This window comes from Neolamprologus brichardi, chromosome 20 (genome assembly GCF_056152115.1).
Source record: "Neolamprologus brichardi isolate AB-2024 chromosome 20, ASM5615211v1, whole genome shotgun sequence".
In the NCBI taxonomy this organism is placed as follows: Eukaryota; Metazoa; Chordata; class Actinopteri; order Cichliformes; family Cichlidae; genus Neolamprologus; species Neolamprologus brichardi.
In genome coordinates this window covers 3,610,958-3,625,485 of record NC_142123.1, presented here as the reverse complement: position 1 = coordinate 3,625,485, position 14,528 = coordinate 3,610,958, and the positions used below count along the sequence as shown (strand labels likewise).

At 42.5% G+C, this 14,528-nt stretch overlaps 2 protein-coding genes across 4 annotated transcripts; one reads left to right on the top strand and one right to left on the bottom strand.

Moving 5' to 3' along the window:
* Nucleotides 1-1,190: 1,190 nt before the first annotated feature.
* Nucleotides 1,191-10,061, top strand: inavaa (innate immunity activator a). 2 transcript variants are annotated; one of them, XM_087834157.1, is made up of 10 exons: nt 1,191-1,294; nt 5,046-5,143; nt 6,388-6,521; nt 6,615-6,737; nt 6,919-7,066; nt 7,156-7,209; nt 7,486-7,711; nt 7,912-8,061; nt 8,164-8,827; nt 9,361-10,061. In XM_087834157.1, exons 2-10 carry the CDS (start codon nt 5,080-5,082, stop codon nt 9,451-9,453), a joined length of 1,656 nt encoding a protein of 551 aa, XP_087690283.1. In that variant the 5' UTR covers nt 1,191-1,294; nt 5,046-5,079; the 3' UTR covers nt 9,454-10,061. The 2 variants fall into 2 exon arrangements, with proteins under 2 accessions (XP_087690283.1, XP_087690282.1); XM_087834156.1 differs by having other exon boundaries at nt 6,841-7,066.
* Nucleotides 10,062-11,480: 1,419 nt separating this feature from the next.
* On the bottom strand, nt 11,481-14,038 carry irag3a (inositol 1,4,5-triphosphate receptor associated 3a). 2 transcript variants are annotated; one of them, XM_087834082.1, is made up of 13 exons: nt 14,027-14,038; nt 13,877-13,940; nt 13,732-13,804; nt 13,612-13,639; nt 13,207-13,347; nt 12,997-13,128; nt 12,717-12,897; nt 12,602-12,642; nt 12,450-12,500; nt 12,248-12,363; nt 12,056-12,169; nt 11,745-11,855; nt 11,481-11,653 (listed from the first exon to the last, which is right to left on the bottom strand). In XM_087834082.1, exons 1-13 carry the CDS (start codon nt 14,036-14,038, stop codon nt 11,548-11,550), a joined length of 1,170 nt encoding a protein of 389 aa, XP_087690208.1. In that variant the 3' UTR covers nt 11,481-11,547. The 2 variants fall into 2 exon arrangements, with proteins under 2 accessions (XP_087690208.1, XP_035761371.2); XM_035905478.2 differs by having other exon boundaries at nt 12,732-12,897.
* Nucleotides 14,039-14,528: the final 490 nt, after the last annotated feature.

Genomic DNA, 14,528 nt, shown 5'->3' with positions numbered 1-14,528 from the left:
CCATTCAAAGCACAGGGGACTGATTTGCATGCGGCTCCACTCCCCGAGGGCTCTCACGGTTCTTTCACATGGATATGGGACTTTGCTTAATTAGCTGATCTTTTCATTCCATCACGCCATGAGAGGAGAAAGCACAGGCCATCTGGAGAAGGCTTTTCATCATCTATAGACTAGGAATACCCAAGGGTCACTGATACAACCGGCTGAGGGCACATAGTAGTAGCCAGTTTGCTGTTTCAGAATTTATTTTAAGTAGTTTTAGCAATTATGTCATACACAAAAGAAACCCACATGTGCAAATTGAATTAACAGAACAACTTTAAATGTGCAATAACACATAAGTGCTGTACTTTTAAAGTTAAGATGTGAGGTAACATTATTGTATAATTGTACGCATGCAAATAGCCTAAAGGCTATTCTCAGAATTTTAAATTTTTTATATAGTTACACACATGTATTTTGTGTAAGAACTTGAGCACTAGTTGGTTACAGATGTCAAATAAATGTATTGAAGATTAAACGTGCAACATTGCCTAAGGCAAAGTAATAATAAAAGGACCAGCATCAAATATAATAATAATAATAATAATAATAATAATAATAATAAAAAATGTAAGCGAATTACATGGAAATGAATTACAAAGAAGATCACATGGTTAAATATAGCTTTGTGGAAACTAAACAGCAATCAAAAGTATATTTCTCTGTCATTTTAATTATGTTTTATTTATGTTAATGGGTGAATGGCTCACGCTGTACACAATTTTTCATCATCATGGCGGAGGAAAGAGGAGAGCGTGGTCTTCTCAGCCAGCACTTACCAGCCAGCTGTCCTGTTTTCTTTCTTTCTTTTAACAAAACTTTGCCTCTACCGCCTCCCTTTCGCCTTTTGTGCCTTTTCTCAAATTAAGCCCCCCCTCAGCGAGTCGCGTGCTGTGTCAACACGCAAAGCGTGTCTGGAAAGTCTGCAGCGTCGGACCAAACCAATACAAGAAGCGAGGGGGGCGTTACAGACAGAAAAAAATAAAATCCCATTCGGTTAAGCCGAAATTACTCTATTTTACAAAAGCTTGAGCTGTGACTTAAATGTAAGTTAATTTAAAAATGAACATTTTTACATAAATACTGAAGCAAAAATCAACAAAGCTCACCCCCGCCCGTAGTTTGATCCAGAAAGTGGACTCGTCTAAAACAGATGTCCGGAGCTCTTCCCTCACATCTGACCAGAGAAAGTTTGAACTCTCGCTGCCTCAGGAAAGATGCTGATGTAGAGGAACAGACCGCAAGCTGAAACGTAAGTACAGACTATTTTCTGTGCGTTAGCAAAGAAGAAGTCAGAAAATAACCGTCGATGTTAATGTAAACAGCAAAAAGGTAGGCAAAGCTGGAAGTTTTTATACAATTAAATTTTAGAGAAACGTTACTGAGCAGTTAGCCAAACTGGCTATTTGTGCGGTTTAAAATGCTTAAAACAGAAATAACTTCAAGGGATATGCTATTATGACACATCTAAACATTTCTCTCTTAATCTCTCCTTTAATCCATCATAGTTTAGATGAAAATCTTTTTCACTTTTTATTTCACTGCTTGTGTGCTTGCTTATTTTTACACTCATATAAAAGCGAGCTAAGCTAAACCATAAATATAATGTGCCTTGTGTTGATATGTGTAGATTAGTGAGCAGCTATGAAATGCTTATTTGATTTATCCGTCAGTAGTAACGACCCACTAGTATAATATGGTCTGGCAATGATACAGAGTAAGTACACTCACTCTCAGTACTTGAAAACATGCAAATCCAAGACTTTTACTTGAAATGGATTACTGGGGTGTGGTGTTTTTACTTGAGTGAAGCACTGACTACTACAGACCAGAAAAAGATGTCAGAAATACAACCACCAGACTCAATAATAACTGGGCTGCTAAATGAATGAACAGGTTGCTTTCAAAGATAAACAACCCTGCAGGACTTATGGTTGGGAAAAGGCTTGTCGGTGCCAGCTGTTTTGTTGTCCTCAGCAGAAAAACAAACACAGACAGGCATGAAGTGTCACTGTGATGCTGGAGACAACACCTCTGTGTCGTCCTCCACTTCTTTTGTGAGTGGTGGGCACTTGAGGGTGACAAGCTGTAGCCACATCCCGGCGACGGCCTGAGATGACCATCAGTGTCCATTCAGAGGCTTCAGAAATGATGACTCAGAGGGACAAGGTGTCATGAATCATGATCACCCCCAGCCAGTGCTTCAGCCTCTGGAGAACAATGGAGGATCTCTTCTGGCCTTTGGTATTTACACTGTCACTGGGCTGTGACAGAGCTGGTGTGTCTGGTCAGCATATGGCCTCCAGTGACTGAAAGCAGATCGGCTTGGTGCTTATTACCCCTGCATTGTCTGCCTGAAAGTGTTGTTCTGAATGAAACTTGTCAGAGTAAAGATGCTGACGGCATATCAAGTCTTTGATACCATTCCTTTTGAAGCTCATGCTATCACTGCCTCTTTTACTGCTCTTTTCAAACACAGCACTGCTTCTTAAGGCAAGGATCTCACTCCAGTGATGTCCTTTGTAATACAATACTTCATTTTTTTCTCTTGCCTGCAACTCCCCCACTCTGATACGCTTTTCTTCCAGCAGCATATATTGTCTACAGAGCGGATCCATTTTGCTGAATGGATTTTGGCTTTCCATGAGACTCTGAAAAAAAAAGAAGGCATGCTGTAAAGTCGTTTGGTTTCTTCCATAGTATCAGCATTCAGAAGAGAATCTTAATTACAGGGTTCGAACAGGCCTCGGTCTGGTTTCAGGCAACCCTCACGGTCCCCGTTGGTAATTCCAGGGCCGACCACAGTGGTAATGAGCACGGAGGTGATGGCTGCAATCCAGGAGTACGCAGCTCCAGAGGCTCATGGGAAAGGGTGGTGGGGGAAGTCTGGGAGACAGTAAATCCACATTGTGATCTCTTGCCATAAACATCAACTTCCGTAGATGTTACACAGTCATGGTCCAGTGACCAGTGAGGATGGGTGGGACAGTCATCTCGTACTCCTGATGTGTTTCTAGGCAGACATCATAAGCAGTGATCAAACACTTCCCTGAATTAAGATGTTTTGACTACATCAATCAGGTCTTCCGGGTGGAGACTGTGCTATCAGCAGCTTTACTTCAGGAAATGGACTGCTATTCCTGTCACAGTCAATCATGAAAAGTCTTGGGTTTTTTGGCGCTCCTTTACAGCGTAATGTCAACAATCCCACGGCTCCAGGTTCTTATAAAAGCTGTGACGAATGGCATCAGCGTTTTGGCAATAAACTGCGACTTCAAGTGAGAGTTTTTCCCAAACTCATCCACACACCCACCAACTCACCCACTCACTCACTTAATCAGCCTAGACCTCCGACCACAGACTCTTGTGAAAGTCTTCAGACAGTTATGGGGTGTAAGTGGGTAAATCCCACATTACCCTGTCTGTCTCTGATTACCAAGCTGGATTCCTGTTGACGTATTTAGCTTTAGATTGCTGCAGCATGGAGCCATGTGTCTGGGAGCAAAACCTTGCACCTTAAAATCTCAGCCCTGCTCCATTCTGATACTCTCTCGCTGTCTCAACAGCCTTGTCTCAATATTGACCCGGCACAGCCGCTCAAGCCACAGTTGTCAGCAGATATTGCGCCTGCAGCAGATTATTTAGGCTGGTTTTGGGACACAGGCCCTTTGTTGCAGTGTTGTTTTACTAACTCGAGCTGCTTAGCTGTGTTCCATTGTGCCACTGGCTGCTCATAGCTGCGTCAGTTCGCATGAGTTGCTGTTTTGAATGGAGAAAACCTATAGGACACACAATAATATCCTGTCAGAGAAGGTTTTCATTCACGCAGGCTCTGTGCCTTCCTTGTCTCTACAGGAAAAGGCCCGATACAATCACCAAACACAGGAGCTAAGGATTATACACAGAAGCCTTACTGTCATGTGGTGTCTATTTCCATGGCATCTTACCTCCCCTTTTATTCCTGACCAGTGACACATCATTCACTTTTCGAATGAGGTTTGGCTTCCCCAAAAAGTTTATGAATATGTGGCATTGATGCAAGGCAAGGAAATAACATCCTTTAACCATGTTAGAGACCATAATGTGGCCTCTTGTGATCTGCTAGCTTTTTTAGAAGAAGTCTGAGACATGTGAGATCCAAAATAAATGAAATGACCTACAAAATTGAGAAAATAAAGGCAGCATTCTCTGTCTCCGCAACCCTAAGGTAATTTCAAGACAACAACCACACACAGACTCATGGTCTGAATTTAAATGGCTGTCAGCTTGTTGAACGCTATTTCCAATTTGTTGTTGTCACTGTCTTTCTCTTCTTGCTGTTGTTCCACTCCACACCTTGTTTTAGTTCATTATTAGTCACGTGTTTGCTGGAGAGCAACAATGGGACAGAGCGGGTCATAAACAAGAATTGTGTCGGCCAGGTTTTTGTGCTCAGCGTTGCACAGGAGTCAGCAGGCACCTTGTGATCTGATGCTGCGAGTCCAAGCCCAGCATTGAGACATTCTTTCACTTCAAAGCTCCCAGGGGGTTTTCTGGACACTGGTTGAATGGGAGCCGAGGAAGGGGCGCACAGGGGGAACAGGTGCAGTCCATAAGTGGGGTAATTCCCGCTGCCATCTGCTTTCTTTTTCGGGGTCTGGGCTCTTTAAACGCCCTCTGACACGCCTCATGGCGACACACTCCCCTAGCCGCAGCCGCAGCATGCCCCGTCACCATGGCACCGTGATTCAGATTAACCCCGCACATGTGCCGAGTCAACCATGGGGGTCTGCTTCTTTTGTGAGTGAGCAAAGGGAGGGCGACAGGGGTGGAGGAGGGGGAGGGAGATGGAGAGCTGCACAGATAAGTGTGTAAAAAGGACACTTGCCAGTCTTTCACTTTTGTTAAGTGAAGCAGCAGAGACAGACTTATTGAATCCATGTGAGGGGCAATACAAGCAGTTCATTCCTAGCAGTAAACGGTCTCATTTTAGTAATCTGAATGAACTTTGTTGTTTCCAACAGGTATATATAAAAAAGTCAAGAGCAGAGAGACAAGATGACGGCCATCGAGAGTAAAGAAGAGATCAGCGACACGGACAGTGGGATTATCCTAAACTCCGGTAAGGACTGTGCTAACAGATGTCCAGTCAAGTATCTGCATCTTTCATACTGTTACTTATAACTAAGAGTATAATGGAATTTGAGGCTCATAGCTATATTAACATTTGAGAAATAAAATAAAAATAAATAAATCAGGTGACATTTTGTTAAATAAACTTATATATTTTTACTTTGTAAATATGTAATTGGGACATTTTGTCTGACTTTCCTCTAACATACTGCATCTTTAGCAAGTTTGTTGCTATTTATCAGCCCACGCTTTACATCAGTACTGATGTACTATATCTGCTGTAGCTCCAGTATCAATACTGACATAACAAGATAGCAAACTTATTAGTCCGCTACTCAGTGTAAGGTTTCTGCGATAGCTGCCCTGTATGAAAAGTATTGGCAGTTTCTATAAGGATTAATCCACCAGTCTGTGCAAACAGAATGATCGTTTTAATGCTATAATATAATTAATGTTGATATTCATAATTGTTACAAAAAAGCAGAAATAATGGCAAAGCAGATTGTTATTATTTTTTATTATTAAGAAGCAAAATTGTTTGCATTCCTGAACAGAAAGTTAAGTTTTAGTTGTTTAATGTTATGTTTGAGTCATTTCTGCCTTCTCAGAGAAGTTCATTGTGCAGGCTCTACTTTGGGTTTATTTTATTTTTTAGCTTTAAATATGTTTTTAACAGATTTCTAAAATATTTGCATTTTCCTCTTTATAAGCCCTCTGTCTATTTTTAACTCATTATCAGCTCACATAAGAATAATACAGTTTTAATATATTTGGAAGGTACTGTGTGTCTTTCTGTGTCTGTCATGAAACTGATTGGAGGGGTAGAGCGTGGGCAAAGAAAGACTCCATTAAACTCTGTGGATTAGCCTTTTGTGGAAAATTTATCTGTGTTTGCCCTCGTGTTTAACTATAGTATTTAATACAGATTCATAATGTAGTGCATTTAAAAACATCTCGTCACAGCAGAGCAAATGTTAGCTTATGTGACAGCATATGATGCAGACGGGAAAGTACTTCAGTAGCTTCAGTATTGTACATAATGACCGTGTTATACGGGGTATGCGAATAAATGTTTGCACATCAGTTGTGCAGCACTGGCTGAACTGATAACAACACTTTATATACACTATATAAAATATAATAAAAAAAATATAAACAGTGAAATTATTTTTAAGTCATTTTAAGTCAGGTTCAGACGCAGGTAAAGCCTGATTTTGTGTGTGTTTTTTGCAGGTCCCGACAGCCCCACATCCCCAGTGAAGGACATCACCACCCACACCAGAGCCCTGAAGCTGAAGCACCAATCTCTGGAGGAGCGTTTGGAGATCTGCCTGCTGGAGCTCCGAAAACTCTGCATCAGGGAGGCAGTAAGTGACTCCAGGATTAAAGCATATAAACATATCTAGGCTAGTTTTCATGAAGATTAGCTTTAAATCAATACTTTTGTTTTGTCCTCACAGGAGCTGACAGGTGTACTGCCCTCAGACTATCCAATGATGCCAGATGAGAAGCCACCACGTGTTCGGAGGAGAATTGGTGCTTCATTCAAGCTGGATGAAGGTCTGATCCATCTAGATAAACAGGTACAAACCACCATCAGTGTTAAGTGTTAGTGGGAAGAGTAAGCAGAGGAAACTACAGCACATCAGCTGAGATGTAAGGTCAGAGTTTGTCTTTTTTTCATAGGACTCAGAGTTGCAAGCGCTAGAAACTGAATTGGCCCTTCAGCGGCAGATTTTTGAGGCGGCCCGCAAACTCTCGCAGGAGGAGAACCTCAGCAAGCCACAGAAGAAGGGCCGGCTGCAGCAGTGCAAGAGGGAGGAGAAGAAAGTGAAGGAACTGCAGCAGGCCGTGTTCCAACATAGAATCAAGAGTGAGTGCAACTCACCGAGCGTCAGCAGCCAGAACAAAGGTGAGTGACTTTGCTGCCCCCTTCAGGCCAGGCTGTACAACATGCAGTGCACTTAATGGAAATGTAAAATGTTTGGCGTTTGTGTGCAGATCTGTGCATGTCTGATGACAGCTCACTCTCCGATGTGGTGGCGCTGGATGATGGTGAGCTGAAAGTACATTTATACCTGTATGATTTTAAGGTTATCATGACATTCATTTAAATATGCAGTAGAAGAAAAGACAGCTCTGATAGAGCATGGTGTCACATTCAACTTTTTATGAAATTAATTGCGGGTCATGTGTAAAAACAAATATGGGTTTAAAATTCCAAAACTCACTTTAATAATGTGATTTAAATATTTTTAAAAATAATGAATACTCTACTGACTTGTTTTCGTTTAGAAATAATTCTTTAATGTTCTCTCCAATCCTGTGTAGATGTGGACATATCCAGCCCCCTTTCACCTCCAGTGTTGGACGCTTCATATTCAGATCCCCTTCAGCTGTCAGCCCAGACTGTGCAGACATCGCACCAGTCCTCAAGCGAGCTCAGTGTGGAGCACGAGCCCGCTCCCATCCAGAATTCCCCTTGGAAGGAGTCCAGTCTGGACCATCCTTACCAAAAGGCCACCAAACCTCAGTCTGCCTGCAGCAGCAGGTCCAGGTGAGGACTGAAGAATGCTAACAACTAGTGAAATACACGATTATACTCCAAGCTAGATTGTACCTTATTTTACAGTTTTCCATTTGATAGATGAACTTAGATGAAATCAGGTGTAATGTCAGCCTTCTTGTGCTGGATTAGCACATAGTAAAGCTTCCTTTTTCTGAATGTGTGCGATATCTCATGTCTCCTGTGTGCAGTAGCCCAGCCGCAGCCCAGGTGTCTGCAGAGAGCATCAGGATTCCTCTCACTCAGTTTGTCAAAAACTCTGCCCTGCGTCACAGCAGCTCCACCAGCGCCCCCTCCACCCCGGAGCTGTTCATACGCCGGCAGTACTCCCAGTCCTTCAGGTACACAGACAAGTTATGTCAGAGTCATTTGTATTATCAGAGGAATTAAAGACAATAATGCATGTATTAATGTTTCAAACTTTACACAATGTCCCTTCTCAGACTTCCAAAAAGAAAGCCATCTGACGTGGAGCGTTTCAGCTCAGAGAGCAGTCGAGGTCGAGCTAGGCTGCCCCAGCGACGCTGCGTGGCTGACTTCATGGTGCGCTCTCCGGAGTACTCTCCTCTGCGTCCTTACCAGTCCGGCTCTGAGGACAGCAGCTCAGAGCACTCGTCATCCTCCAGCATTAGCTCTCCTGGCAGGGAGAAGCCGACTGAGATCCCAAAGCTCTGCCCACCGCCTTACGGGTTCCACTTTGGAGCACAGAAGAAAGGAGTCTCTCATTTCCCCAGTATGCACAAAAATACAAGCACCAGCTATGTTAAGGCAGCGGCGGGAGATGGACCCCTCTCCCCGCAAGCTCCAGACATGGGGAAGTGCTTCATCTCTACTGTGGCACGCAGCACTCAGCAACGACAGTGGCAGGAGGGGACACCTTCACCGAGAAGCATCTTAAAGCCCCCTCCGCCTTACACCAGGCTGGTGCGGACGCCCTCGCTGAAAGAGTACCCAAACCACGCCGTGAGGCTGCTGCCCCGGGAGGTCGTATCAGAGGAGCTGAAATCGTGGCATCAAAGGAATCAGCTACAGAAGCTACTGCCAAGCTGCGGGGAACAGCAGGGCGTTACGAGCCCCATTTCACCTCACCTGCCTCCTTTTGCACAGGTAGGTACTGAACACGGTACCTTTTCATTTGACTCTTAACACATTAATGCATTGAAGCTGTTACTTTCATAAATTAGATCAGTGATTCCAAAAGTGTGGGCTGGGATACTGCAAAGGTACTCAAGTTATTCAAAGTATGTGTACCGTTATTTATATAAAAAGTCAGGTTAAACTGGTAGTAGGTGGTGGTTAGTTTGTGGTATTACTCGTTACACTGACCTAAATTTAAAGCTCTTTTATTGAAGTTTGTGTCCTAGTGATATGTGGGTCACACGATGGCATTAATGCTTTGCATTTGACTGAGTAGCATTAGCAACTAAGAGCCAACAGCCTGTGTTTTTATGTTTTGGTTTGTTTGTTTTTTTCAAATACATCACTTTCTCTTGTTTTTTGATTAGAGGTTGCTTGGTCCCCATGGGATTTCTGGCAAATTCACACATTTTCACTTGAAAACAACATGAAATATTTTTTACTGAACTAGATTAGAGATCTAATGTATTTACAATGTGCTGGCTTTGTGACTTTTTTCACAGGGTTCAGGTAACGTGGTTCTCCAGCGGGCTGTAGACGGGACTCCCCTTCAGTGGTTTGTCGCCGAGGATGCTGAGATTGTGAGCCAGGTGTAGCTGACACGCCTAAAACCTCCTGCAGTATGATGACTCATTCCTTTATTTATTAAGTCTTTGGACTCTCTGTGAGATTGTTTGTTGACATAATGCAGAAAACGTGGACCTGTTGGTATCACTGATTAATTTAATGTAAGGTGATATGCCAGTTTTATTTATTTGGTAATACATCTGAGGTGAAATAAATCTGATACAGTTTCATAGCTTATTTCAACAAAGACCATAAACTTGCTGTTGTTTGAAGACCTTTTTTTGTGGCTGGAACACACTTTGCACATGCAGTTCACCCACAGTAGATTTAAAATAGCTTTCCTCATTTCTAATATAATTTTTGACTTATATTCTATATTTATTATTTAAAGACACCCCCCCTTCCTTTGCAACATAGATTTATCACTAAAACTATGATACGCCACCTATAAGCACGCACAGCAATGAGTTTTTAAAGGTATATGTGTAGATATACATAGTGAAATCTGTCTGATAATGATGTGAAGTGAGCTGAATCTTAATATTTGAATCTTGCTTATTAACTCCTATTAACCACTGATGCCTTTAAGGGCAATTTTGGTGAAAGTTTTCACTGCAGTATGGTGTTTCTTACTAACCGAGTGATTGTATCAGTTTTGATATGTTTTGTATATTTATAATAAAAATATTACCAAAATGACCCATCTGAGTGTACCCCGCCTCTCGCTTTATGTATGGGCTCAAAGTGTGGTCATAAATATTTTGTACTTGTAAATCAGGATTTATATGTGTAAAAAGAATTTGTGTGTGCGTAAAAAAGATTTGTGTGTGGACTTAGCCAAAAAGTACATGTGAAACTCTGCACTCACGTTTCAAGTTACAAATACGAATTTTGACCCTATTTTTCTTCCTTTCATCTGATTGGCCAATGTCATGTCAATCACAAATTTAATAATCCAATAGGAGAACAGAGGGGTTTGGCTATTGGAGGGGTGCTTTATGGAGCTTCAGGTCCTGAGGGAATAAATGCTCTTTTACATGCCAGTCCAGCGTTTTCCTTCGTCACCACCAAGGAAAACAGTCTGTGGTGATTTTTGTTTCACAGGTTTACCTGCTTAATACAGGGACCTCCAGAGCCTTTTGCGGACCTGGGGGTGGCAGTGTTGTGGAAATGACACAGTCTTCACTAGTCGGGATAGTTACAAAGCTTTCTTCGTTTTGAATTAGCATACATGTTTTTATTGAACATTTGAAGATAAAAAAAAAACAACCAGAAACTCTTGTAGAGGACATAAAGTCAGAGATAGAAACGACAAGGAGCAGGTGCATCTAATACAGGTAGAGCTGCTGCAAAAACCCACAGAGCTCAGCAGCCAGCGCAACTAATTCTGGATCCTTTGCTTTTAGTTAGCAGTTAGCATTAGCAGCGCATGCTGCATCCGATGTGAAAGGACCTTTATGCTGCGCACTGTGACTCACAGCCATGGTCCTGGGTCAGCCCTGGTTTTGTGTTAAACAAATCCTAAAGTAATAATGGTATTTCTAACCACTGACATACCACAACTTTATCCTTTCAACAGCTACTGAAAGTTAGGGGACCTAGCTTCTATCGGACATTTATATAGAGATCCTCCAGCTTCAAACTGTATTACCCTTCAAGGACCTGCAGTTTAAAAAAAGCGCCCCTCAAACAGCCAAACCCATCTGTTCTCTGATTGGATTGTTGAATTTGTGATTGACATGACATTGACCAATCAACTGAAAGGAAGAAAAATAGGGTTAAAATTCGTACTTGTAACTTGAAACTTGAGTGCAAAGTTTCACACGTATTTTTTGGCTAAGTCCACACACAAATCTTTTTTACACAACACAAATTCTTTTTACACATACTAATTTACAAGTACAAGATATTTATGACCACAATTTGAGCCCATATTTATGACAGCTGAACTGGATGAGCAGCAGAAAATGGATGGATGTTACCAAAATGTATGATTCCCTGTGACAAACACAATGAACGACCAAAAGCAAACCATCAAAAACCATTTTATGTTTGTTTACAAATAGCCTTCAACTGTCGACACACTAATTCACATGATGCACTGATGACTGTGTTTCATGAAACTACCACAAGAAGTAACTCAGTGTTACGACACAGAACATCACAAACGTGCACAGGAGAACCAGCCGGCAGCGCTGCAGCCAGTGAGTCAGAGGATGCTGCCTCCACCTGAAGAGAGCAGTCGGTCAGTGTTTATCCAGACAAAGTTATCAGAAATAATACACTTTTGAAAAAGAACAAACATGACGTGTCCACTTACGTCCCCACTGTGGAGATCCGTCTGTAGATATTTGCCATCTTTTTCTCCCTTCCTTTGTTGGATAAGACTGCTTTGCCTCTGTGTCTGTGCCGCAAAGTATCCAGAGAGAAGCTGTAAATAGAAAAGCACATTCCTCAGTTCCAACTTCTTGAAGCTTGTGATGCTTTTTTGTTGATAAAGTTGCTAATGCTGACTTTAGTAAGAGCTGTATTTGTTAAACTAGACACAGGCACCAGGGCCAGGAGCAACCAATACTGACACGAAACGCTTCAAACGCTCAGTTAGTCCACCTCCTCTGAAAAGTGCCATACTTTTTGTTCAGAGTCTTGCTGTTGTTCACTGGTTTTGATGGGGGGCTCTCTGGGGTTAGGATGGGAGCAGGTCCTGGAAGAGCTTCTGATGGAGTTTCATCTGGATTGTGTGGCCTGAAGTAAGACATGTTCGTGATAAATGTTACCACGTAGTCAGGATACCAAAAAATATACCTGTTGGCTCTAGTTCACCTGTCCTCCACTGAGTAGCTGTCGTCCTTGGTCATGAAAGAGCAGCTGGACTCTGAGCTCATTCCAGCCTTCTTGCTGGAAGAGAGACGCTTTCTGGAGTCTCGCTTTTTCCTATCCTGGAGACAAAGAAAACCCTCCCTGTGGTTTATGGCTGATAACATGAGAAAAAAGCAGGAAGGTTTATTCAGGAAACCCCTCTTACCTGAGTTTGGCTGGAAATTACTGATACACAGATCCTTCTACGGATGTGCTTCTTGTTAAAAACAAAACAAAACACACAGATAAAAGGCAGATTGAAGTTCAAAAGATTGCTTAAACCTACATTAGACGCTACAAGTATCCAAATATGCATACCTGCTGAGTATCTTTCTTTATGTTGTCACTTTCCTCTGGATCTACAACAATAAATCCAGCAATTACTCAAACTTTGCACACAACTGCAGAAGAAGACAAGTAACAAGAAACACACGAATGATGCAGAAACCTGTGGAGGCTCTGGGATCTGTGATGTTTCTGCAGGAGCTCTGCTGCTGCTGCTGCATCGTCGTCCTCCTGGCTTCTTCCAGCTCAGCTAGATTTCTGTCATATCGCCTCCTCAGGCGCTCCACGTGAGCCACCATGAGTTCCACTGCTCTATTCACTCGAGCCTCCTAAACAAAGCAGGAAATAAAGAGAAAACTCCCACTCCTAGTGCTGGTCCCAATACAGCAGTAACACTTGGTTTTAACTGAGCCTGACCCACAGTGTACCTGATGCACGGCACCGAGCACCTCTGCTGTGTTAGAGATCCGTTCCACGGTGCCTCCGAGGATGTCCAGGGACAGCTGCAGCTTCTGCAGGATCTCGCTGCGCTTGTTGTCCAAACACAGGCTCTTCAGTATCTGAAATCCCACAGGATCACACTTGTATTTGCAGCCTGCTGGGACTCACTACAGATAATAGCCTGCTACGTACAGTACCTCCAGGGTCTCCCTGCCTCTGCTCAGCTCTAGCTGGATGTTCTCCTCAGCCAGGTTACGGGCGTGCTCCTCCGCCTGCAGCCTCTGCTTCAGGGTGTACTGATCACAGCGGAGAGACAAGGCGATCTGAGAGAAAGCCGTCTAGGAGAAGAAACAAAAATATAACAACTTCATTCAAGTTCTCAGTGTCCTCCTGCATTTCAGATACCTGTGGCTCTGCCTGGTGTTGAGATTTAAGGATAAATAAACTTTAATGAAATCGTAGCTGTTCAGAAATACAGAAATCTTGAACTTATAATCGAATAACCCACATCCTGTATGTAAATTTTCAAGTGCAGCACATTAAAAAACAAAGTTTAAAACCTACTGAATGGATTTAATGAAGGGGAAGTGTAGACTACTTACCTCCAAATCCTTCTCTGACATCTCTACACTGTTAGGAAACAAGAAGTCTGACAGTTTGATATCACTTCTAATTAAATCTGGCGGTTATCATTTGGTTGTGTTTGTACGTATGAATGTCACCTATTGAGGCCGACGCGCTCTATGATGGGCAGCTCACTCCAGCTTGCGATTAGCGGCTCTTCTTGGCTAGTTTCTGTTAAAAAGTTCAAACTGATTTAGAAACTTTTTAGACCTTTTAAAACATTATTATTCTTAAGCCATTAACCTTCTCCGCTGTCGTCACTGTCCGGCATGTTGGGCAGGTTGTAGCTGCTTATCTCTGCCTCTGGCTGAAAATATTTGAAAGACATTATCAGCCCCCCGAGGTGTTAAATGACTGATTAAAGGAACGTGTAGGACAGCTGGTTAGACTCACCTCAGCGCTCATTACTGCGTCAGCCTCTTTCTTCACCAGAGTTAATCCAAATGTCAGAGAAAGCCTGATTACAGTATTCAGAGTTCACAGTGGACTCTTCATTATTTGTGCAAGCACACACATATTCTCACGGGTCAGTGTTTGGCTCATTTGCTCCTCAGCCTTTCTCCAGTCCTGAGAATAGATAATCCTATTAAGAGATCCACAGTCAGACCAGAATAGGACGACTGGCCCAAGAGGCTCATGGGAAGCTGTGTTTTTGTATGTGGTAAATTAAAACTAGTGTTGTACCAGTTAATAAATCAAATGCACCAATTCCACAGTTCACCCTGCATCCATGCTATATAATACACCATGTTATACTACACTATAACATCGTGTAGAAGCAAAGGGAGTAGCTTGTTCACTTAATCTCATGAATAAATAATTGGGTTTTAAAGGTTTCAGCAGGACAGGACACAAGGGTGCAGGGGTCCCATGAGGGGATTACATAGATCAGGAA